We start from the raw sequence: 25,315 nt of genomic DNA, 5'->3' as shown, positions 1-25,315 counted from the left end.
AGCTAGCGCTTTGTTTCCTCTCCCAGTGGAGCTGTGCTACATAACACACCCTGCAGCCATGTCTGAGTGTGTGTGTGTGTGTGTGTGTGTGTGTGTGTGTGTGTGTGTGTGTGTGTGTGTGTGTGTGTGTGTGTGTGTGTGTGTGCGCGCTTCTCCGTCTGCCAGCGCACGTGTGCTGCTGTCTGTGAGCTAATTTGTAAGTGTGTGTGATCCAATAAGACTGTGTGTGCATACAACAGTGTGTGTGTGTGTGTGTGTGTGTGAATTGAGGCTCTACGTATGTGCGAGAAAATGTGTGAATCCTAATCACTTTACATAATCCAAAAGTGTGTGTGTGTGTGTGTGTGTGTGTGTGTGTGTGTGTGTGTGTGTGTGTGTGTGTGAGATGCTCTGCTATGCCTGTTAAACAGCTGCTGTGACGCAGACACACCTTCAGCTCAAACATGGCACCATTTAAATCCAAGCCCCTTTTCCCACATTCATCTAAACCAGAGAATGTTCCAGCATTTCTGCATGAAGGCAATAGAAACTGAGATAATTTTCTAAAAGGAAATTGGCAATTTGTGGAATCAGGGTCGAGATAAACCGCTGCAAGTCCAACAGTTCATTTTGGGACAAAAACTGCAACATCAGTGGGTTAAAAAAGGGCTCTTAGTTTGTAAAAAAGAGACTTCCTGTGAGAAGTTTGCCTTGTATCTTCCCCCTGATTTTAAAACTGGAAGAGCACGCCACCATAATTATAAAGATATGACAACTTTTACTATCCAATGAAATGAACAGAGACTTGATGTCTTAAGATTTGACTTAAGACAATCCTCATGTTTTGGCCTGGTCAAATCTTGGTCTTAGTTGTGTAAAAAAACACTTAACAGCTATTAACGGCTTTGAAAGTCATTTAATGGTGAGCATTCACAGCCTAAAAGACAACCAACTTAAAGTTTTCCCATAACACTTGTGACTTGGACTTGCTGAGGAATGCAGTTGATTGCATTGAATGCATTAAAGGTCCCAAATCATGCTCATTTTCAGGTTCATACTTGGATTTTGTTTTCCTACTAGAACATGTCTACGTGCTTTAATGTTCAAAAAACACTTTATTTTTCTCATACTGTCTATCAGAATATACCTGTATTCACCCTCTGTCTGAAACGCTCCATTTTTGCACCTGTCTCTTTAAGACCCCTTCTGAAAATGCCCTATCTGCTCTGATTGGTCAGTGTTTCCAGGTCAATCCTATCAGTGCTCTCTGAGTCTCTGCAACATCATTGTAGCCGGGGAATGTCTGTAACGGCACTGTAGCGGCACTTTCAACCTATATATAGTATAGTTGTGACATCACAACCGTACAGATGTGTTTCTCTGTGGATTGAGTGTGTTGACACTTTCACAGTATTAGTATCTATCCAGCACCTCGACCTGCTTTATAATCAAAAGGCATGGAAATCTCACTTTTTATAATATGGGACCCCATATTTGGGGAAACAAATATAACATTTTGCCACTGGAGATGTGGTTACCAATTGTCAGCACTGAGATGGCACTCATCTTAAACTTCTCCATCAAACAACACACAAACTTACAGTACACTGCACTGTAAATCTGCCACATTCACAGGTCGGTGGTGTTATTCAGCTGTTAGCGGCCCGGCTGAAGGCCGCTCACTCACCTGCGGTGCGAGTTCCTGTTGCTATTGACATGACCCCGTCCAGAGCAGCCGGGAGTGGGGCACTTTAAAACATTCTCATACATGGCAAGGACTTTGACAGACAGGAAAAGGTGAGAAAGACAGCGAGGGTTAGGAGCAGACAGGAGAGTTACCGGGCGTTCAGCTGCGACGGTTAGGCATGCACAGATTACAGCTGCACGACTGACACGTTGGATTACAGCTACATGATTGACACGACAACGGGCCACTAAACTTCACAAAATGAGCATGAACACTGCGACAAAGATTCAGTGTAATGACAAACTCCAACATGAAAGGATTGGGTGTACAACAAACGTTCACTTTGGTAGCGAAAACTGTACTTTAGTAACATTTCACAAGTTGCAAAAACATCATTTAAGTTCAAGGTAAATGTCTCTTTCTGTTTTTAGTCATGTCTTCTCTGTGTAATCCTTTCCTGCCGGGAAAGCACCAGTCTCATTTGCATTTTGATCACTACGCTCATTTCATGAAATTTCATGAGACGAGAACACACTGGAAGCTAAAGTTTGTCATGCACTGTTAAAATCTACTGATGACTCTGCAGGTGGGAAAGGAACAGCGTGTGGGGTGATAATGATTTTGCTTCAGAAGAACTTAAAGGGTAACTACCGTTTTTTTCAACCTGGACCCTATTTTCCTACGTGTTTGTGTCTAAGAGACTGATGGGAACAACAATCTTTGACATTGGTCCAGTATTAAGCGAGATCGCTGCAGTCGGCAGCGGAGAAACAAGCTACAACATAAGTTAATGAGGTTATTGTCCAGCTTGCATTTACCTTCACAAAAGTGCTCGCTTTGCCACTGACAGACTCAGATTAATATCTATTAATCTGACAACATTATGGAAAGGATTTCTAAGGAGATCGACCTTTCTGTTAAAGAGTAAGATCCTTTTTTTAAACATAAAAACATCCGCGAAATTGCGTTCGCTAAACCCACCAGACTCCATGTAAATAAACAGTCATTTAACAGTAAAATCGTAAAATACACTCCATTCAAAGTCGACAGAAACTAAATAAAATCGTCTTTCCACTTTCCAACCATCACAACTCTAGTTGATTTAAAATCACTCCCTCTTTGATGAAAACACTGGAAAGGTTTGGACTGGACGTGTCTGGGAAAATGTGTACTTTATTACCATAAACTTGATTTTTGGTAATAATACTAAGTTATAAGATGAGATAGACTTTAATGATCCCACACTGGGGAAATTCCCTATCTATCGTTTCTTGGGTCAGAAATTCACTTTACTTATCAAAATTTACAAAAATGGAGTCTTTGCTAAAATGGAACTGAAAGACGGAAAAAGAAACATAACTTGGATGTTTTCAGTTATATATATCGACACAATTGCTATTTTTCTATTCATAATTTGAATTCCATTCTGTTCTTCCTAATATTATTACATGCTGTGGGTGTAAACCCAAGTTGTATTTAATCTAATGTCCCAAATTACCTGTGAGTTCAGTGTGCGTGATTCTCATGCGGGTCGCTTTTTTATGATTTTTCTTTGCAGCCAGCAGGTGGATCAAACTGATTCTTCATGCTGCTCACGTAACATCAGCAACACAGATACCAAAACCAGACATCAGGCAGGTGTGATGAGGAGGAAGAATAGAAAGTAAAAGGAGGACACAAAAACTAAAGCAAAAAAAAAAAAACTCAATTGTGCCACATAAGACGACCAACTTTTAAGAGTATGTTTATACAGAAACAACGAAATGTTCACTCCAAATCTAACAATCAAAAAGATGTTAAAACCACCAGTAGTCTGAATTGGTTTGTCACACATGTGCTGATTAAATTCTGATTCATAACAAATGGGCAATACATCCTCAACTCCGCTTGTAACATTTACCAAGTCAACATTAAATATCTGTAAAACACAACAAAACACAAATGCAGAGTCATGCAGGACGGATGCATGATGGTGGAGAGTGAACATGCCCCATCATTGTCCAACTTTCACTGCTACACAATCCATCTAACAAGTCATTTGAAGTCAACGTTAACTCTTTTAAATCTTAGTCTAATGTGTCCAATGGAAATTTAGATTAAAGAGTAAACGTACGTTAAAGTTAAGTTTTGGATCATGAAGTGGGTAAAATGTTTGAAATTTATAGCAGCCATGATACAGGAATTAACTTTTTCTGTATACATGTTTCAAGTTACTTGCTTAATTAAAAAAAAGGTTATGGTTTCAAATCTACGAACATTCCTCAGAGGCAAAAATAACCTACTTCATCTGGTTAAGTTAAACATCGAGTTAGAGCTAAATAACCACAATTTCCCTATGTAACATTATTTACATTCAGTCTAACAGCCTAAAGATAAACAGCCTAAATTGGATACCTTTATTGCTATTTATTTGTGTTTAACTCCTTTTTATTGACTAAATTAAATGAATTAGGATTAGCATTGGATTTTATTTTGATGTAACTGCCAGCAGTAGCAGCATTTTGCCACTGATTTGTTGTCACTTCTGTGGTGTGTTTTCAGTATTATGCGAAATATCGTAGCTAGAAATACCCAATGTATCACACTCTGATTTATAACTAGGAAACTAAAAGGTTTTATCGCCTCAGCTGCTTGTAATTATGACCCAATTTGACCTGAATGCAGCATTAGAAAACCATTAAGTCAAAATATGACAAATGGAAGAGGAAGAAACAATTTTAGCACTACTAACAAACAACAAACAAGTCAGCTAATTAGCCTAGCTAACCCCTGAAGTTCAACATAGTAGCATGATATTAACGTTAGCTAGCCTGCTGAACTGCATATATGTTTATTTATAAGTTTCTAATTGTTTTTATATCACCAAAGTTCCTTTCTTTGCCTTTCATTTTGGTATTTTGCCAACTTTAGCATTAGATCACAGTGAAAGTTTTAAGCTAACGTTTAATTTAACCAAGAAGATGATCCAAAGCAGCTCCACCTCTGAGAAATGAATGTCCAACTAAAACCACAACCCACAACATCAGAGTAAGGTACTAAGCTAGCTGAAATGACTTGTCAGACTTATTATTTTGAGTTTTTTGGGAGGGGGGTGTTTTTAGTGCAGCATAACATCCAGGCAGTGGGACCTACTCTCAGGCGGGACTCTGTCTTTGTGAGGACACCCGGACAGGCTGCGGTGGTGCGGGTACAGACCCGTAACATGGCCAGTCCCGTCACAGCCTGGCGTCGGACACTTGCTCTCCTTCTTCTCCCCCCTGGAAGAGTCTGGAAAGGACAGAGATGCGTTTTGAGTCAACAGGTAATCGGCAGCGTCACTGCACCGGGTCGGTCGGCTGTTTTCTGGCATTGAAGGACCAAATGTGAACCGGCTCTGGATGATATATGGGTGCCATATTCGGCTAGTAGCCTGGTACTAGAACTCTGAATTGCAGCCGACATCTCAGATTTGTTTAGAGGGTTGAATAGGTCTGATGATGTACAAAAATGGGAACCTCATTTTCCTACAGAAAAGGCTAAAGTTTTAAGGGTGCTGATTGGGGTTGATTGCGTTGAAAATAGCAGCACTCGTGTCGGCTTTGACACCTGGAATTGGCCCGAGTTTACTGGTGAGATTGACCGTAACAAAAGCTTTCCTGTGGACTAATAAAAACTTCCTTTGGGACAACAAAAGCATCCTCTGTGCTAATGAAGCAGTCTGAAGCCAATCTGAGTCTGCTGTGTGGCTGATAACCGACTCCCTCCCGGCGGCGGTGGGGTTGTATTTGAGTGGATTTAAAGAAATAGGCCGCAGATAGCGTCCCACAGATGGATTTGCTCTCTTAACGGGCCGTGCAGATTGCCATTACTCATGCCTGACAAGCCGGCCGTCTGATGTTCCCACACCGGCCTATTTTAACAACATAAGCTGCTGTCAGAGGAAAACGTGCGTTGGTCCTGAATGCAGAAAAACAGCGCCCATTATCTCAACAGCGGCCATGTACAACATTTCCGAAATAACACAAAGGGATTTTAACAGATTTTAAGAGCCCAGGGGTCAGAGAACTCACCCAATGTGCACAGAAATGATCGAATCAGTGGGGAAAAGACAGACATTTAAGTTATGTGTTTTTTTTCCTGCTACAACTCTAATAGCCTCCGGCTGTTGCAGTGCCGAGGATTACAATATGTCAGGCAGAGAAGATAAACTTCCTCCTTGCTGACCTCGGGTCAGATTTTTGGAGTAAAAGCAGATTCAGGTCAAATATGATGCGAAGAGGGGATGTGAAATTGGTAGAATCTGGAGAGGAAAAATGTTGAGAGGATGACTTTGCGAACACAGTTCAAATACAGTTTTCAAGAATACTGTTTGTACAGTTTCATAGCTCATTTATTACTTACGTTTACTGCAGAACATTTCTTTTCAAACTGTTATGAAATGATTTATTTTAGGTGCTATGACACTGTTTTTTGTGTAGAGCTACACATTGACAGACTGCACTAAATTTGCCTCTGGAAGTCCTGCCATCCTAGTAAAAATAGTCATGGCATGAAAAAAAAACCTGCCAGACAACAGTTCCTCTTTCTCAGATGTAATATTTCTGAATGTAGGACCATATGGATGAACATTCAGATGCCTAAGGCCGCCACTGTCTGCACCTTCCTGTGCCATGTCCTTTGAAAGATCCAAGACTGTCTTAGGAAAAGTCCAGCCACAATGCAGTATTTCCTCCTTAAGTGATACGGTTTCTAGTAGCATGCAAACAAAACCAGTTTGGTTACAAAATGCCTTGGTCACAAAAGACATGTCAAATGCCAATTCAAGAAATTATTGAACACAAAGCATTGTTTAAGATTATGGGATAGATAGTAGTTCAAAACAGCAGCAAATATTATAACGTATACTCTAAAAATGTGTGCAGATATGTCGATAACACAATATGTTATATACTAAGACTTTCCAGACTTTCGTTTGCCAACAAGCAAACATGGACATCCAACTTTGCTGAACGCAAATCAATGATATCACAGTGAGGGTCAGTGTGTGGGTTTTCGCTGCCTACCTTTAGGATAGTACGCCCTCTTTAACCCGTCATGGTGCATCCTGGACTTGCGCTCCTCGCCAGCACAGCTCAGCCTCGAGGTATGCTCACCGTGGCCTCGATGATGGTGGTGATCCCGGCGGGGCAACGAGTGCTCCGAGGCCATACGGTCCCTCATGACCTTCGCCCGCTCTGATTCCAGGGCGATGGCCTTCTCCAGCAGCGACAGGTTTCCCTTGGCCATGTCGAAGGTCTCGTCCGAGCGGTCGGAGGCCACCGACGTGGTGTCTTCGTCTCCCTCCTGGCTGCAGCTGGTTGGATAACCTCTGGACCCCGGGCTCAGCTGCTCCTCCAGCTTCATCAGGTTCACCATGTCCGAGTAGCTGCGTTCCAGAGACCTGTGCTCCTCCTGTGCACTCTGCTGGCAGCTGTCGTACCTAAACCGTACAAAACACGGGATTACTGTGGCTGCTAAATTGAGGTTGTCTGGCAAGTTAGAAAATGTTCAGATCTGTTTTCAGAGCTGAAGGAATAATGGTTTGTCCAGGAAACCAGACACTGTGTGAAGACTCTGTTCCACTCAGTCGCTAATATAAGTTTTGTGCAGTAAAGGAAGCAGTTCATCCATTTGGTGTTTTAGCTGTAACGATCAATCGACTAATTGATTCGTCGATTGACAGAAAAATAATTGCCAACTATTTTAATAATCGATTAATCGTTAAAGTAATCTCTCATGCAAAAATGGCAGAACATGCTGTTTTCAGCCTCTCGAGAATGGCGGCTTCCTGCTATATATGTTGCAGCTCTAGTGTGTGGTAAGAAATTATCGACTGAAGTCAAATTGCGACGGACAAAAGCGGATTCTCTTTTGTTCCATTAAATCAATGGTTTACATGATTTTCAGAAATATAACATATAATATGTCCCCACGTGAAGAGAGACACAAACCATTGCAACCAACATATTATAACGTTGCCATGGAGTCAGTGAGACAGCTGCTGGGCTACAACTTGCGGGGGCCTTTTTTTTGGCTATATTTGTTTACTTTTCAGCAATTTAAAGTATCCTGAATTAGCTTTTAGAAGTTCTTGTTTGCAATAAATCAACCGATCCATCCATCCATCCATCCATCCATCCATTCATCCATCGGCGTCCGCTTATCCTGGGTCGGGTCGCGGGGGAAGCAGCTCCAGCAGGGGACCCTAAACTTCTCTTTCCCGAGCCACATTAACCTCTGACTTGGGGGTCCCGAGGCGTTCCCAGGCCAGGTTGGAGATATAATCCCTCCACCTAGTCCTGGGTCTTCCCCGAGGCCTCCTCCCAGCTGGACGTGCCTGGAACACCTCCCTAGGGAGGCGCCCAGGGGGCATCCTTACCAGATGCCCAAACCACCTCAACTGGTTCCTTACGACACAAAGGAGCAGCAGCTCTACTCCGAGCTCCTCATGGATAACTGAGCTTCTCACCCTATCTCTAAGGGAGACGCCAGCTACCCTCCTGAGGAAACCCATTTCGGCCGCTTGTACCCTGGATCTCGTTCTTTCAGTCATGACCCCAGCCTTCATGACCATAGGTGAGGGTAGGAACGAAAATTGGCCAGTAGATCGAGAGCTTTGCCTTCTGGCTCAGCTCTCTTTTTGTCAAAATGGTGCGATAAAGTGAATGTAATACCTCCCCTACTGCGCCGATTCTCCGGCCAATATCCCCGCTCCATTGTCCCCTCTACAGACAAATATCATCGAATCATTGAAACAAAAAACTGAAAAACTGATCATTCTCAGGCAAGTTCTGGATTCAAAAGGAATATTTTTTTTGTAAGATTTCTCTTTCCAGGCTCTAATGTTTTTAAAGTGTTTTAATTGCCTCCGTGAGCTGTGAGTCACAGCTGTTGACCGTGTTGATAAAGGGTTATACAATAACTAACATCTTGTTGTTTTTATGCGCCTGTCCCTTTCATCTCACAAAGCCTCTTTGGCTTGTGTCTCTGCCTCCGCTCCCCTTCAACTCCCTTCAAAGCCAACCCATCGAGTCAAAGCACAAATGTCGATGGTAATTATGCTAATATTATTATTAGCATAAATAAAGCTCTTATCTACCTGCAGAGCCTTTCATATAACAAAAAGGTGGACTGAAATATGAATGTGTGGAGTAAACAACAACATGATCAAAACACTCTTTAGAGATGACATACTTGTTCATGTGATGCAATGCCTGATGGTCTGTCGGGATTTGGAGTTGGTGGTGGAGAGCGTGGAGGGCGGGGCGATCACACGACTGCGTCTCGCTCAGTTTCCGAGCCAGATCGAAGCATTGGTTCCTCAGACACTCCAGACTGCTGAGACACACCTCCTCCTCGCTCTCCTCCGCCTGAACCCTAACCCCCGCCCCGGGCCTCCCGTTGGCATGGCCGATGTCGTCCACCATGGCGCCGTCTGGGTAGCCGTCCTCGGGCAGCATGGCGCCGTGTCCCTGCGCCAGGAGCTTCAGGGAATCTACCGTCTCCCTGACTACGTCGCTGTCCAGGTCCACGCTCAGTTCGCCCTTCCGGTCGCCGTGATTACTATAGTCGTCGTCGTCTTCGTCCTCCCCCGCGCTGTTGGAGGAGTTGCTGTTCATCTCAGACTCGGTCATGGCCTGGTAGGCTGCGTCCTCTGCGATCTTGCCCAGGTTGAGCAGCGACTTGGCGACCAGCTCGTCGTAGTTCTCGTAATCCTCTCCGGTGCCGTTACCGGCGCTGATGGTGCAGCTATTATTGTTGTTGTCGTCCTTCTGAATTGGAATGAGCTTCGATTGTCCACTAGGTTTGTAGTGATTTTCTACGGTCAGGAAAGAAAAGAAAGAAAAAAAAAACTCTCAGGCTTTACATCTAAACAAAAAAACCATCTTACATCACCACCTGTTTTCAGCAGAGTTTCGCTCAGTATTTTGCATCATAAACACCATAAACAGTAGGTAATTGGACACAAATAAAAGAGAAAATGGATTCATTTTGAAGATAATATAACTATCTGTTCATTTATAGAATACAAACCCTGCAGATGAAAAGGAAACAAAGCTTTTGCAGCCTCCAATAAACTCAGCAATGCTGATAAACCCAGTTTCTTCTCATATATTCTGAATAAATTAGCTGCATCCCTCCCAATTATGATCTACTGTTTGCTTACAAAAAACATACAACCCAGAGCTGTGCAGAGCTGTAGAGAGGAGAGCTGCTCTCTTAGCTAAGCCTCTCTGTTGATTTTGGGGACATAGATGGCGAATGAGAGCAGAGAAATTGAAAAGGGAGGCGTGCGACGTGCTCCGATTCGGGAGCCATAAATATTCTCAGGAGGAGAAGCCAAGGCAGGCGCATGTGACACGTCCGCCGAGACGAGGAAGCAAACGGGGACGAGAGGGGAGGGTGGGAGTTAATAACTCAGCAGAGCTTCTCTCCTGATTATTCGTGAAGCGCTGTCAGAAGCGATTGAGGACACGGGGGGTGTTGGGGGGGAATCGAGCGAAAGGTGGCGGGAGGGAGAGTGTCGAGCATCTGGTCCATAACAGATTCAGCTCAACAGCTCTCATCACTTCCTCCTCTCCCACTGCAGATTCAAAACACAATGCAAATCAACACCAGTTTGACCAAAAACATTGCCGGATTCATCTATCTGTTAAAGTTACAGCATTTCGTCTTTCATACATTCAAGTTCCATGTTGACTCTGTTTGAACATAATTTCTTGCAGATCGAGCTGCAGTTGTCCCAAGATATATTTAGCATCTAACAAACAAGACTCAGAGACTGTTCTCCCAAAAAAACATCATCAGACATTTGCTCAAAAACCTGACCTACGGCCAATGCTTATGTTTTCTTGAAAAGGGACCTCTTGTGGCTGTGTGAGTAATGATTATAAAGCCACAGATGTTTTGTGAACTGCGGCAAAGACCAGCTGGATGCCGACAGGGATACTCCCTGAACAGGTTTGTCACAGGGCTGACACATTAAGACAGACTATTCCCACCTACGATGGGTTAGAGAGAGGAAACCCACGTAGGCACAGGGAGATCATGCAAACTTCTAGGCCGGCCGGCAGGTTCAAAACCAGAACGTTTTTTTCCTTTGGAACAAATTCATATACTTTGCAAACTCAATTATGGGTGCGCTGTAGTCTGGGTCTGATCGTACAATAGTTTGCCCTGAAATACAATAAATCTAGAGTCTTTGTACGAATTTGTTGCACTGGAGCAAAGGAAGAAGATGTTGAACGTCCTTAACCAACTTAACGTATGGACAGGCCAAGACTGCCTCAAGATTCATTTTCATTTGAATGTACATTTTTAATAATGTTTTACCACATCAACAGACAAGGCAACATATACATTAACTACATTAATATGTATTTGTATTTGTATGATTTCAATGTAAAAATGGAAGAATTTAGTAGAATCAACAAAATTGCCATAATCAATCAAATCAAACATCATTTTTGATATTATTTATTGTTGTCACTTTGTCAGCAATGGCCATTAAATGTATTTACATTTTGTAATAACCTCTTTATATATTTTAATCGTTAATGTTAGAGTCCGCCATTCCCATGCTAAATTGAAATCAAATACCTGTGCACAAGGTATTCACAGGAATCAAAACAGACATGTAATCCAGAATTTGACCGGTAAAATATGTGGTGGCTTTTATTGTGAAGGAGTCACAGGAAACGTCATTTATTTAGGTTAGCGCTGACTGCGATTGTTAATCAAAAATGTGTCTGCAAAACAATCACTTTTGCACAAACATTCTATGAAAGGATGGGATGGTTTAAAAGACTTGTTTAACCCATATGATGACAAACAACGATGTAAAAGACACAATGAAAATGCAGCCAAATAGAGAAAACAGGAAACTCACCATGCTGACGATTCTGCTCCTCCTCTTCCTCGTCCTCGTCTTCCTCTCCCTCATCATCCTGCTCCTCCTCATCATCCCCATCTTCCACTTCGTCCTCCTCCTCATACATCCCCTCCTCCTCATCCTCTTCTTCCTCCTCCGCCTGCCTTCCTCCCATTGTCGTATCTGCCCTCTCCACCTCTACATCCTCTTCTTCTTCTTCCTCCTCCTCCTCTTCCTCCTCTCCCTGCTCCTCGTTGTCCTCTGAGAACTCGTCCTCCACATCGCCGTCTTCGTCTCCTTCTCTCTCCTCCTCCTCATCCTCCTCTACTACCTCCCCTTGCTCCTTCCCTTCCTCCATGGCTTCGTTCTCATAGATGGTGTAGGCGCCGGCGTCCTCCTCCTCCTCCTCCTCCCCCGTGCAGGAGGTGAGGAAGGGCCTCCTCTTGGCAGCCGGCTCCAGTGGTTGTTTTTCCAGAGCCTTCCTCTTCTTGGCCAGCGGGCAGCCATAGACGCTGAAACGAGACAAGAGGGCACACACATGATCAGTAGCCATCTTTGTTCTCATGTTTACTTTTTGATCTTCGCTGACCCAAAGCTTTCCCTCCTGCCACTAACCGGAGCGTATTCTCCGGTCAAATAAGTATGAACACCGAGCCAAATCTGGCATATCTGGCACATATGGGCTAGAGCCGGCTCACTTTGGATCCAACACAACTAGGTTGGCCATCTTATGTTATATCAGAACTAGTCTCGCATTGCCAGACCTTCCTCCACAGCTCTGCGGAGGAGGATCTGGCTAGTCCACACAGCATTCCAGGATGGGAGAAAAACGTGCTCTGGTTTATTGGCATTTCTTTAAACCGATCACAATCGTCTTGGGCGGTGCTAAGCACCGGACGGAGCCACGGTGCCTCTGCAAAATAGCCTCGGGAAGGAACTTGTTTTGGTGGAACGTGTACTTTCAGAAGTTGTTTTAGTCGTGCAACAGAAAGCTCAGATTGAACAGATAGTCTAGCTAGCTGTCTGGATTTACCCTGCAGAGATCTGAGGAGCAGTTAACCATAGTCTTCAGAAATCCATCAGAGGTTAGAACGCCAACACAAAGAAAGAGGAAGGTAACGAACATCCGGCTGAAAAGAAGGACATCTTTGCTCTTTTACCTGTTCACTGTTTCTCTCAAACGGTACAATGTATAACTGTTTTGTTCTTATTTGGTGCCATTTTATTTCCAAAAAAGGCTTTATGAGCTTTCCCTATATACTGTATATACAGTATCTGTTCACTAACAAGTCTAAAACAAGAAACCATTGCAATCAGCAGTGTGTGATAGGCACCAGGCTGAAATCTGTACTGTTTTGAATGTGTGGTTAACAGTTTTGACAGCAGTGTGTTAGCATTTGAACAAAGTGCTGTAAATTCACAGTGTTGTGCAGGTTGTGGTAAAGCCATGGGATAAGTCTGTAGAGTTTTGAAAACTGTGTTCAAGCAATGAAAAACAAACTAGAGTTTGGTCCACATGAACGGCTGCTGTGCAGACTGTGGTTAGAGTTTTGCACGTGTCTCCAGTTGTGCCCACTGTCGTCTAACAATCTAGCAATTTTCTTTTAGCTTTCAAACATGGAGGCCTTGGATATACATGGTATACGTATTTTAACTTGGAAAGGACAAAGTCGTAGTATACTGTTATAATCAAAAGAATCATCAGAAGGAATTGGCTTTGTGTGTAAAGGTCAAAGGTCAAAGTGCTGTGAATTCCCTCTATTGTGGTCTATGTGTTAAGACGTTGAAGTGGATTTCCACTCGGCCTCGCTAAGGAGGAAAAAAAGCCTCTAAAAAAACCCAAAGCTTATTCAACCAGGGCCTCAATTACGCAAATCCCATAATAGTCATTAACTGTTGGGAAAATTCTGCTTTAATTGCTCCAAAACAGCAAGCACAATTATACCCGGCTTTAATGTGGATTTTAGGAAATCAATTAGTGTATTTCCATATGAAAGAGCTTATTTTATGTTTCAAGGCCGAGTTGGAGGAGGTGACTCTTCTTTTCTGACTGAAAGCGCTGTGTGTTTGTCTGACAAACATGCAAAAAAAACATTTAAAAACCTGTTTAACCATTTAACAATTACCGTCCTCCTTTTTCTTCTAAGTGTCAATGTTATCCTGCTACTGAACTAGCCTTCATATAGATAAACTAAACTATACTAAAGGCAGTGAAGCCTCACTATCACTTTCTTTATATATTCACATTTACTGGAGTCAGATAATCCCAATTTGGGATATGAGCAGTTGGTACAAGCATCAACCACCACAATGAGAAAATGCCATAAAATATACCTCTCTTTAAGCATTGTTATCTCTTTAATAGCAATAAAAGGAAAAAACTAAACAAGAGGCAGCATTTAGCCACAGTGGTACTTTGAGCTAAATGCTTACATGCTAATGTTCAGCAGGTATAATGTTTACCATGTTCATCATCTTACTTCAGCGTGTCACCATGCTAATATGAGCTTAACATTAGCAGTATACACAGCTAAGGCTGATGGGAATGTCATTAGTTTTGCAGGTATTTTGACCATCAAAGACAGTAGGATTCATCCCCTAGGGATCATTAATATATTATGTACCAAATCTCATGGCAATCCATCCAAAAGTTTTTGAGCTATTTCAGTCTGGACCAAAGTAGTGAATCAACCGAGCAACCAATCATGAACCTCTACAGGTAGCTATTGAAGAAATGCAAACATACAGCTGGTGTAATAAGGTCACATGTTTTACCTTCTGCTAAGAGCTTTTTAGTTAATGTTTTAAACTGATCCCTGAATAATGAAAGTTGCCGTAGTCAAGCCGTGACAATAAAGTGTGACGTGTCCTCTCAGACTCAGCAAAACACCAAAAAAAGATTCAAACATCGGGCCAAGTTTATGAGTGCTGTGTTGATATTAATAAAGAGACCTGGGGTTTGGTGGATGTCATAATGTTTAGAGCCAAGTAAAAGGAGAAGTTCTGGTATCACTAACACTTCCTATGCAATACATCGAATAAACAGTCTAAATATCAGTTACCATAATTAAAAGACCTATAGTGCAATATAGTTGAGTATCATCCGCATACTTGCAGAATGGATGCTGTACTTCCAAAACTTTGACCGAAGTAGGCTGAAAACAATAGAGGACCTAGAATTGAAGTGTCACTTTTCAGATTTTTAAAATCAGACATCAGTGACACCAACAAGATTGTTTAGCTTTAGGAAACATGTTTAATAAAGATAAACCTAAATGACTGTAATACACAATACTCATACACAAAAAATCCCTCGTAAAAGTATTTGTATTGTTATCATATTAGTAAGATAATATATATGGGAAAACCATCACTTCACATCTGTTATCATATTTCATCTCATGTACTCTATGGTCTGTAATTAGATGTTTCCGTTTCTTCGTGACAAGATGTACAGTATATTCAATTTCCTATATTATAGGCTTAATTAATTACATGAATATGTTCATGATTTTAACCTTGATACGTTCGGTTGAAATCAATGACAGAGGAATATGTGATTAAATCGACTTCATGTAACGCTGCAGCATATATTCCAACTAGACACACACACTTCCCATCAAATGATCCCTCCATCTTTTATCTTATTGGCTGTCTGCTGCTTGCCTTTGTGTACATGCGTGTGTGCGTGCGTGTGTGTGACCTTAGCCACCTTGCTGTCTCCCGCCAATTAAAATTCTGGTGGTAATTAAAGCAGATCAGAAACGAGGGAATGCTGCAGACAAGGGCGAGAGACTATGCATGGTAATTATGTGGAGGGAGATAGAGAGAGGAGGGGGGGTTCACACATTTTCTCCTCACACTAAACTGATCTGCTGCAGTCTGATATGATGCACCGTCATTGATTACATACTGTGTTGGATCGAACGATAACTTATCGGTTCTCTGTATGAAGACCTTGACTGATGCTAATGAAAATGAGGCTCAAATATACAGTATACAGCAACTATTTGTCTGGAAATGATGTTTCAGAAAGTGTATTATATTTTAAGGACTGCACGTTTATTTCATCAACATCAGATATTCTTTTTAAATGATTATGATAGTACCATAACACCAGCTTCTAGTGCTCTAACCTACACCTGGAACCCCACTATTGTCCCTACAAGGACACTTTTATTTCTGTCTCTATTAGAAACCTGTTGTCCATTTCTGTCTCTACATGGACACCTTGAGTCCATTGTTTTAGTCTATGAGGACAGGTTTGTGTCTACAAGGACACCTAAGTGCAGTATTCTCTCTAAAGAGACACCTGTAGTCCATTTTCTTTCAATGTAGACACCTGGAGTAGATTTCTGTCTCCATGAGAACACCTGGGGTCCATTATTGTCTCTTATACAATTGTCAACTTGCCAATGAAACAAAGAGAGGCTGTGTTTTAATCCATCTTTGTGTTTCAAAGTGTGTTTGTCACAAGTCACTTAATTTAACTGCTTTCAGAGCCTGAAGCATCAGTAACTGTTGCTACGGTTACCTGCAGTTTAATATACCTTACACACTTATTTAGACCAGAACTTTGCTCGAGGCATGTCAGCCAATCAGAAACTGGAATTTTCTGCAACTGTGGTCAAAAATAAACTTTATTTTCACAAAGTGTTCTAATTACTGTCGACCACTGAAGTGATATTTACTCATTTGTAATAAACTATCCAGTTCTTCATTAATAAAACTATGCTAAATCAAATAAAAATTAAAATAATTGGGGAAATTATTAACTTAAATATCTTTATTTTAAGAGTTTAAAAAAAAAAAATTTATTTGGTGTCAATGAAAAGATAATTACATCAAGGTATGTGTGGTTAAGGTGGAATCATTGCCCCCGGCAACGCCACGTGCCAACACTAATCACCGTGGCAACGCGTTGGCACTAAAAGAGGAGGGGGGGGGAATATTTAAGAGATTGGGTGGTGGCAGTGAGCTGAATAGGCAAGGGTGGGGGAGGAATGTGGGCGACACAATGTTCACATCCTATACTAGCGGTTGCCATGAGAGACAGGCTGCATTCCTCCTGGTCCTCATACTGCAGCATCCGCACGGTGCTGTCGCCATGGTGACACCCTCCAGAGAGAGAGAGAGAGAGAGAGAGAGAGAGAGTGAGATAGAGAAAGAAAGGTAGGGGAGGAAGAAAAGGAGAAGGGGGAGAGACAATGACTTTGAACTCATTCAGCACAGCACTGTGTCTCTGCTTCAGAAAGTTATAGATCCCAGCAGGGGATGTGGAGAAATGTTGTGATTGGCTCTCAAACCAGAAGGTTGGGTATTAGGAATGAGATTCGGTTAAAGGATAATAGGAGCCTATATTCTGTCAGTTTCTTATTGTCAACAAATTCCATAAAAAAAGACCTGACAGACTCCAGATTTCCTGCATGGGATTCAAACTGCATGCCTATGCTATGGTCTGATTCCATACTAACTTTACATGAACTAACTAACCATGAATTAAATCCTAAGGGTTACGAGTTTAAGCCATAAATGTATAATAAGAACTGGATACAGCGTTCGAGGTGGAGCCCCATTCATTTTTATGAGAGTTGCTCAGTGGTGAATGATCTAATAGTGAAACGAGTCATTTTGCGGGGGTTGTGATGCACACAAAAATCGTCGTCTCTTTCGCCATATTAGTCTACAGAAATGAAGTATTTTTGGGTCAGAGGGTATCACGTGACAGGTGTAGAGTTATAATGCCACTGTTTGGCCGCTATGTTCATTTCATTTCCAGAGTTATTTTCAGTGAAAAACCTCTGTACATTGGGATTGTGAAGAAAGCATAACATCCAGCAGCCAAATTCTTCAGAGGAATTGGTGGAGACCAAAAACAGAGCAAAAGGGAGAGTGAATATTGGGCTTTTTAGTTTTTTTTTATTCTCATCAATCTACACTCAATACCCCATAATGACAAAGCCAACACAGGACTTTAAAAACTGAAATATGAGGTTGACAGACGTATTCAGACCCTTTGCTATGACTCTTGAAGTTTAGCTCAGGTCCCTCCCATTTCTCTTGATCCTCTTTGAGATGTTTCTAGACCTTGGTTGGAGTCCACCTGTGGTAAATTCAACTGATTGGACATGATTTGGAAAGACACACACACCTGTCTATATAAGGTCTAACAGCTGATGAGCCGTGAGGTGCAGAGATGAGAGACAGGATTGTGGCAAGTCACAAATATGGGGAAAGCTACTAAAACTTTTCTGCCGCATGAAAGCACAGTGGCCTCTACAATTCTGAGCTAGAAGAAGTTTGGTCTCTTCTTTTTTCATTTAATACATTTGCAAACATTTATTAAATCCTGTTTGTGCTTTGTCATTATGGGTTATTGAGTGTAGAAACATTTTATTAAAATATTTTGAGCCCAAGGCTCCAACATAACAGAACTAGGGCACTCAAGGCATGCCGTATCTCACAATGTTAATGCAGCGTGAATTTTCCCAGTTGAAAAACGAATTGTTCTGATTATTCCAAAACCACATGAATGCAGCATAAATGCCCTTGCAATCTCAAAATGTTCACGAAAATGAAAAATACAATCCACTCCGGAATTTAATTGGTTCTTTCTTGGCCCATGCTACACCCTTCCACCAAGTTTCATGAAAATCAGGCCTTTAGTCTTTTTGTAACCCTGTTGACAGACAAACCAAGCCAAAAACATGGCTTCCTTGTCGGAGGTAATGAGGCCTGGATACTGTCTAAATGCACTTTATTTTCATGGCCACTCTCTCAACTCCAAATAAATTATGTTTCCGCTGGATGTGTAAAAAGACACCTTAACAACTTTCTAAAGGTTCTAGGTTTAATATTTTGCATTTACAGCTTGTTGTGCTGCCCCCAAATGGCCAAAAAAACTTTAAACATGGCTCAACATTATGTCGTGCAGTTCATACAGGTGGTTACTGTTGCTTTATAATATCTTCATACTTGAGATAGGCTACTTCCGGTCGTTGTGCTAAGCTAGGCTAAACACATCGCTGTACTGCACACACTCAGATGAAACTGATATCCATCTTCTCATCTGACTCTGGGGACACTTACTGTATGTCAAATAAAGTTAGACATTTTTTTGAGTTTTTTGAACAAAAAAACAGGCGGAAAACAGGGAAATGATTGACTCCCTCTCTGCTGTCTGTTTTTGTAAAATCCAACGTTTGTGTACCGTACACTCCTGTGATCAGCTGATGATTAACTGATTATGTGATTCAGCCGCCGTTTCCCCGGAGAGGGGAACATCAGACATCCTACTTATCTCCCTTTTCTCTCTTTCTCAGCCTCTAGCTCTTGTCTTTCCTTCTCTGTCACTTTGGTAATTTGTCGGCATAACTATTTATAAGAGTCGATAAAAGGGAAAACAGTCCGCTTGTTTTCACTGTCGAGAAAGAACTTTGAGCCTCAACATGGAAACATGGACATTTGAACATATCCAAATCTACGACAACTGGGCAACTCCGTCTGCTGATGAAGATTATGGGCTGATCAAAAGAAAGAACAGTATTATTTCATAAAGCAACTCACAAACATGTCTCATCCTTTTAAAAACTGCCTTTTTTCAGTGAATATCTGAGCTATTATTTTGGAGTTTGACTCTCCGTACGTCAGATGAATTTTGCAGAGTGTCTCTGTGCCCTTTGCAACACCATCAGTCTGCTCTGCCAGCGATTCGCCATCCTGCCCTTCTCATTATCTCTCTGTTACCTCAGGCGTCAAACCACCGCTGTCCAGAGCTGTGCAACCTCTATATGCCAGCCTCCCACGCACACACACACATACACACAAGCCTCAACACTGAAATACAATACCAGAGAGATACACCAAAACATCTCAACGAGTGCTTTGATTCCATAATGGATGTTTAATTTTACCTAAAATATGCCTACCCAAATGGAAAAATATTCAAATTTCCTCCTCCACAGCTTTACATTCAGCCTTCAAATTATATTTTCTTTGAGTGAAATCCTCTGTGGTCCACTTCAATGCAGCTATACAGTTGCTTTGATGTATATTTCACCTGTTTTATCAAATGTATGACGTTTCGACCACGATTTGTGCAGAAGAATGTTATACAGTAGCTTCATTGAAAAAATAGAATCAACATACATTTTCATTAGGAGAAATCATTTCATCCTATTACCAGTTTCTTTTTAACTATTGTAAGAAAAAAAAGATATTATTAAGACTTTAGTGGAAGGAGCTGACTCTGCCTGCATGTTTACTTTAGAAAAACTAAGATTTCAGCACTAAGTAAGAGCAGAAATGGCTCTTAGCGAGCGCCACTTTTTGCAGCGCCCCCCTGTTTGCAACAGCGACAGAGATCTGAGGCAGAAACCATACAGCAGTCCAACTTCTTTTGGCTGCGGGACGGACAACCATCGGTCGGTGTGACCTCGGGGCCGTCACAGCTCCACACTACGCCTGATTGGTTTTCTATCTGCGGCCCTGTGACAGAGCGCTGGGTTTACTGAGCTGGAGGCTGCGACCTGCAAACGCTGCCAATTCAGGAGGTTTGAAACCGTGAAGAGAGCTCATTTATTGTCGGTACGGTTCGGTTTCTGAGCTGCTGAGTGAGATGTTTTAAGCCTGCAGGCAACCCCACCCCCTTAAGATTTCTTTTACAAGAAAAGTCTGCGCAATTCTCAGATTATTTGGAATGTTTTCAACATTTTATTTCACGTTTTGTTGTTATATTTTCTGTAAATGTTTGCCCCCTACATTCAGACAAAATGTATAATCATTCATTCAAAGTCATTCATTCATTTTTCAGAATCAGCCTGTTAATAACATTTATAACATTATTTATTTGTAGAATTATCCGTTATCAGTTGTACCCAAGACATGAGCTTGGTGTCCTCAATGGTAGTTCCAGCGCTGCCTGCAGGGTCACCTGCCCCCGTCACATCAAACCCCCCCCAATTAGAGAACCAAATCCAGGCTTTGGACAATCACATGTCACCGGCATATATCGATATCGAAGTATTTGGTAAAAATATTGTGATTGATCGCCCAGCCCTACACAAGATCATTGACTCAAAGAACTGTCTAAATGATAACTTCATTATCAACGTACAAAATCTGTCGAGCGGTTCATACCTGCGGTGTCTGGCGTACTTCCCGCTGACGTGACCGCTGCCATCACAGCCTGGAGTGGGACAGCTGAGGAGGAAACACACACACACACACACACACACACACACACACACGTCAGAACACACACAGCAGCACAGAAACTGTTTGGTAGTGTTGATGCAACATAAGAACAGCGTAAATAGCTTTGTTAGTAGGGATGCCCACTCTTAGTCAATTAGTCCAGTGGTTCTCAAGCTTTTTTTTCAATAATGTACCCCCTTTGAACGGTGTTTTTTAAAGCCATGTATGAAAAACATGTACCCCCTGCAGTCCTCCAAAGTACCCCCAGAGGTACACGTACCCCCATTTGAGAAACACTGAATTAGTCGACTAATCGGTTGTTTTGGTGTTAGTCGACTAAGATTTCTTTAGCCCATTGGTTATTTTTTAAATCTTTTTTTAATGCTAAATTTCCAAGAAACTTATGAGTACATCTCTGGTAAACACCAGATTTAAAGTGGTGATTTTGCAGGATTCTGTCAATTAGATTTATCAAAAAAATCCCTTTGTTGACGAAAAAAGTTTGTTGACTAAGAATTTCTTTAGTCGAGGAGAGACCTAGACGTTGAATGTAACCTGAGGGTAATACATGTGAATTTGTATGAAAGGTTAAACTAGCCTGCACTTGAGAAAAAGTGGAGAAAGCTAACATCAATTTGAAAATGCAGGTGAAGAATGAAGATGAATTTTCAACATTATTTTTCATACGGCCTTGATTTGGGATTCAGCAGCAAGTTGAAGTGTTTCTGTCTGTTTAATGTTTTGGTATCGTGGCTGCAGTCGGCAGCAGATTTCTCCAGAGCTCTGAGTCATTCTGCTGCGGCCCTGAAGACACGCAGACCGCCGGCAGACGCACGCTGCCTGGCTTCAGGGACCCCACTCCCACGACCTCTGACCCCCCACACACACTGCAGAGCTTCACCCACTCTCCAGTCAACATCACCTGATCCATACACTCTGTAACGGCAGGCTAAGAAACGAGAGCTGCACGAAGATAAAGGTGAAGATTTGGCATCACGAGCGCAGGGAGGGAGAGGAGGAGAATGAAGAGGCGGTGGAAGAAGAGGGGGACAGGAAAGGAGATGAAGAAGAATAGAGGAGAAAGACAAGGCGGTGAAAAGGGAAGAGCAAAAAGGTGAGGAAAAATACCGGCAAGAAAGGAGTAGGGGGAAAAGAAAGAAGAGATAGAGGGGGCAAAGAGATAGAGGAGGAGGAGGAAAATTGAGGGGAGGAGGAAGAAGATAAAAACAAGGAAGGTGATGTAAAAGATGGGAAAGAGGAGGAAGGTAAGAAGGTAAAAGTGGAAGAGGAAACGGGGTAAGGAAAAAGAGGATAACGGCAAAGAAGGAGGAGGAAGATGGAGACACGTAGGGGAAAAAGAAAGAGGAGATAGAAGGGAGCAAAGAGGTAGAGGAGGAGGAAAATGGAAGGGAGGAGGAAGAGTAGAAGAACAAGGAAGGAGACAAAAAATATGGGAAAGAGAAGAAGAGGAAACACGTGAGGAAAAAGAGGATAACGGCAAGGAATATAGAAAGAGGAGATTAAGAAACAGAAGCAGGGTGAGGAAATGAGGTGAGAAAAAGGAAGAAGAGGAGGGCAAGAAAGGAGATGTAGAAGAACCAAAAGAGGAGAAAGGCAAGGAGTTAAAAGAGGAAGAGGAAAAGGGTGAGGAAAAAGAGAATAACAGCAGGAAAGGAGGAGGAGGAAGACGAAGACAAGTAGCGGCAAAAGATAGAGATAGAAGGGGGCAAAGAGGTAGAGGAGGAGGAAAACGGAAGGGAGGACGAAGAGTAGAAGAACAAGGAAGGAGACAAAAAAGATGGGAAATAGGAGGAAGGCAAAAAGGTAAAGGAGGAAGAGGAAACACGTGGGGAAAAGGAGGATAAGGGCAAGGAATATAGAAAGAGGAGGAGATTAAGAAACAGAAGCAGGGTGAGGAAATGCCAAAGTATCGTAGAAAAAGGAGGAAGAGCAGGAGGAAGAGGAGAGGGAGAAAAAACATGACGAGAAGGAGAAGTATAGAAAGAAAAAAGGAGGAAGAGGAGGCGGTTTGTTCATGGTGAGTTGGCTTATCAATCAGTGTGTGAGACTGATCGTGTTGCTGTATTGATCCCAGCTGTGTGTGTGTGCGTGTGTGCGTGTGTGTGTGTGTGTGTGTGTGTGTGTGTGTGTGTGTGTGTGTGTGTGTGTGTGTGTGTGTGAGAGAGTCTTAAAAGCCTCCTTTTCGTAAGACTACAAAATGTGTTTTTCCTCTGTGGAGAGAAACTTCCACTTGTTTCCAAAGCAACTGAATATTTCTTCCAGTAAGTTTCTTGTTAGCGTTGTTGTTCTTGATCTCATTGCAGAGATCTGTATGACTTATTGATGTCAGCATCAACTCAGAGAAGAAACAGAACTATAGAAACAGCTTCAATCGTTTTTTTTAAGTAAAGAAGGCTGTGTAACTAAACGCTTTTGAGCTGTTTGAAGGCCAGAGCCGTGCAGTAAAACCAGAGAGGTTTTTCTATACAAGAGGAGCAAGGATAGTCTGGCTATCACCAGACCCAGCTCAATCTTTTAAGAGTGAACATCAGTCTGGGGAGTCTGCTCTGTATTTTCTACTGCACAAGAGGCGTGATCAACAGGAATAGTTCAAATGACTCTGTACGCAATTGGATAGTCCTTCAACCAATCAGACCAACGATCCAACGGTGACGTAGCAGCGACAGCGGCATCAACGGGTCGCTGCGCTTCGGTGGCCTCCATGTTGAATGTAAACAAAAAGCTGCTTGGTCGCTTCTCTATCGTCATCATGTTAAACCCACCAATAGCGCGCCAGGTGCATAAGCCAGTTTGTGATTGGTAACGGAAGCAGGATAGAAGAATGTACAGGTTTCCAGCCTGAGCTGCGGGGCGAAATCATATCACCAGCAGATCAGGCTGGGTTTACCCAGTCTAGAGAAAGGATGTTTAAAGACAGTAAATATGTGCAGGGCAGGCCTCAAGAAAGGCTAAAGGTCCAGACACACCAGAAAGTCTCAGAATAATTCATTTTTCAAGCGTTTTTGGAAGCTGGGTGGGTGATGACTACTTGTTGGTCAGGTAATATAATAGCTCCCCTCAATTCTGACCCTCTGATCCTCAGTTCCCGGCCAAAGTCTTGCACATCAAAATGGTTTGCAATTGGTGAAATGGCTTTGCTTTTGAAATTTGCACGTCAAAGTGAATCTAATGATCGAAGGGATTCCATTTGAGATACATTTGTGCTGGCCGATAAGGGCACCTGCGGGGCATCCATTGAATTTTGCTATTTCTCGGTAAAAGTGGAAATGGCCAATTTGGCCCAAAAGGAAAGGTCAGAGGGTCTTCAAAAATATCGCCATGAATATCAAATATGGCCAGTCGTTTGGTGCCGATGGCACCAAAATCACCATCTTTAACCCTTGTGTTGCATTCCCGTCGACCATGCAACTTTTTATTTTTCTGGTTTAAGATTAACTTTTTTTGTCAACGTTGTGGTCGTCTTTTTTGTTGTTTTTTTCCCCCACGTTTTTGAAGCTATTTCCGACATTTTTTCAACACTTTTATCATTTTTTTCCTCCAAATTCTATAAAATTAAATAAAACACCCAAATTCAATGAAAGTACTGAGCTGATCTTTTATTTTACTTGTGAAGAGTAATGGTTGTATGGAACCACCCATGTCGTTTTTTGACAATTTAGTTGAAAGAAACCCAAATTTCTGCTATAGAAACGTTTTTAAAATATGGGTCAATGACCCTCAGCTAGCAGGACAAACATCACTTACAGGGAGGGGGCTTTCCCACCTGCCTCTTTTAGTTCGGTTGAATCACACTACAGTTTGTTTTCCCCCTTTGTGGGATTCGTTTGTATTAGTAGAATGTGATTCAACCTTAAACCGCCCCAAATATGGGTACTCCACAAGTCTGAGTTACAGTATCCAGGTGTGCTTTGCATTCTGCGATGAGGCAGAGCAGCAAACTGTAGCACCTTGTAATGTTCCTCTCCCAGAAATAGACTGCACTAGCGATTTCCGTGGTCAAACCAGCCGCCGCAAAAGTTGGAGAGACGCCGGCAGATTCAAAGCAAAGTCCCGGTGAGCAGAGCAGTATTAACGTCACTCACCAAACAATGTCTGACAAATTATTTAAAAGAAATGAGCTGGTTTGACCATGGAAATGTGATGAAATATGCACCAATCCAGAACACAGGACCTTCTTCCCGTATTTACTTTCTTGCTCCCGTCCCAGACACAACTGACCAGTAAGCGCTGGTAGTGAAGCATTTTGGTGTGAAACACAACAGAACCAAGGGGAGGCTCCAAGTTTACAAACCGATAAACTGATTTGGACTAGAGCAAACAAACTAAAAGTGTGAAACCCCCCCCCCTTAAATCTGCAACATCACACCCCAATGACAAATTAATTTATATATGTTCATCCCTGCAGATTAGTCAGATTAGTCTGTGACTGTGAGGGAGAAAAATATTCAGTGACGACTCCTGGCATGCTTTTAGTATTTCACAGTATTTACTGTATGAGTAATTTCTAACTTCAAAGCTTCTGTGTTCACATCTGGCCCTGGCTG

General features: G+C 42.2%; 2 protein-coding genes across 2 annotated transcripts in view; one reads left to right on the top strand and one right to left on the bottom strand.

The window, feature by feature from the left end:
• rps7 (ribosomal protein S7) overlaps positions 1-25,315 on the top strand; it is a 355,408-nt gene that overhangs the window by 263,802 nt on the left and 66,291 nt on the right. The window lies entirely within an intron of this gene.
• The window catches only part of myt1la (myelin transcription factor 1-like, a), a 60,230-nt gene that overhangs the window by 32,854 nt on the left and 2,061 nt on the right, over positions 1-25,315 (bottom strand). Inside the window, exons 4-11 of the mRNA XM_078275390.1 lie at positions 20,694-20,756; positions 11,947-12,067; positions 11,758-11,898; positions 11,574-11,706; positions 8,879-9,503; positions 6,709-7,124; positions 4,799-4,933; positions 1,667-1,757 (exon numbers count right to left, since the gene is read on the bottom strand). Of these exons, the coding sequence (XP_078131516.1) occupies positions 1,667-1,757; positions 4,799-4,933; positions 6,709-7,124; positions 8,879-9,503; positions 11,574-11,706; positions 11,758-11,898; positions 11,947-12,067; positions 20,694-20,756 (1,725 nt within the window). The remainder of the gene's footprint in view (positions 1-1,666; positions 1,758-4,798; positions 4,934-6,708; positions 7,125-8,878; positions 9,504-11,573; positions 11,707-11,757; positions 11,899-11,946; positions 12,068-20,693; positions 20,757-25,315) is intronic.

The sequence above is a fragment of the Sander vitreus genome, chromosome 18, assembly GCF_031162955.1.
Source record: "Sander vitreus isolate 19-12246 chromosome 18, sanVit1, whole genome shotgun sequence".
Classification (NCBI taxonomy): Eukaryota; Metazoa; Chordata; class Actinopteri; order Perciformes; family Percidae; genus Sander; species Sander vitreus.
The sequence above is the reverse complement of the archived record's forward strand: the minus strand, read 5'-3'. Positions and strand labels throughout refer to the sequence as shown.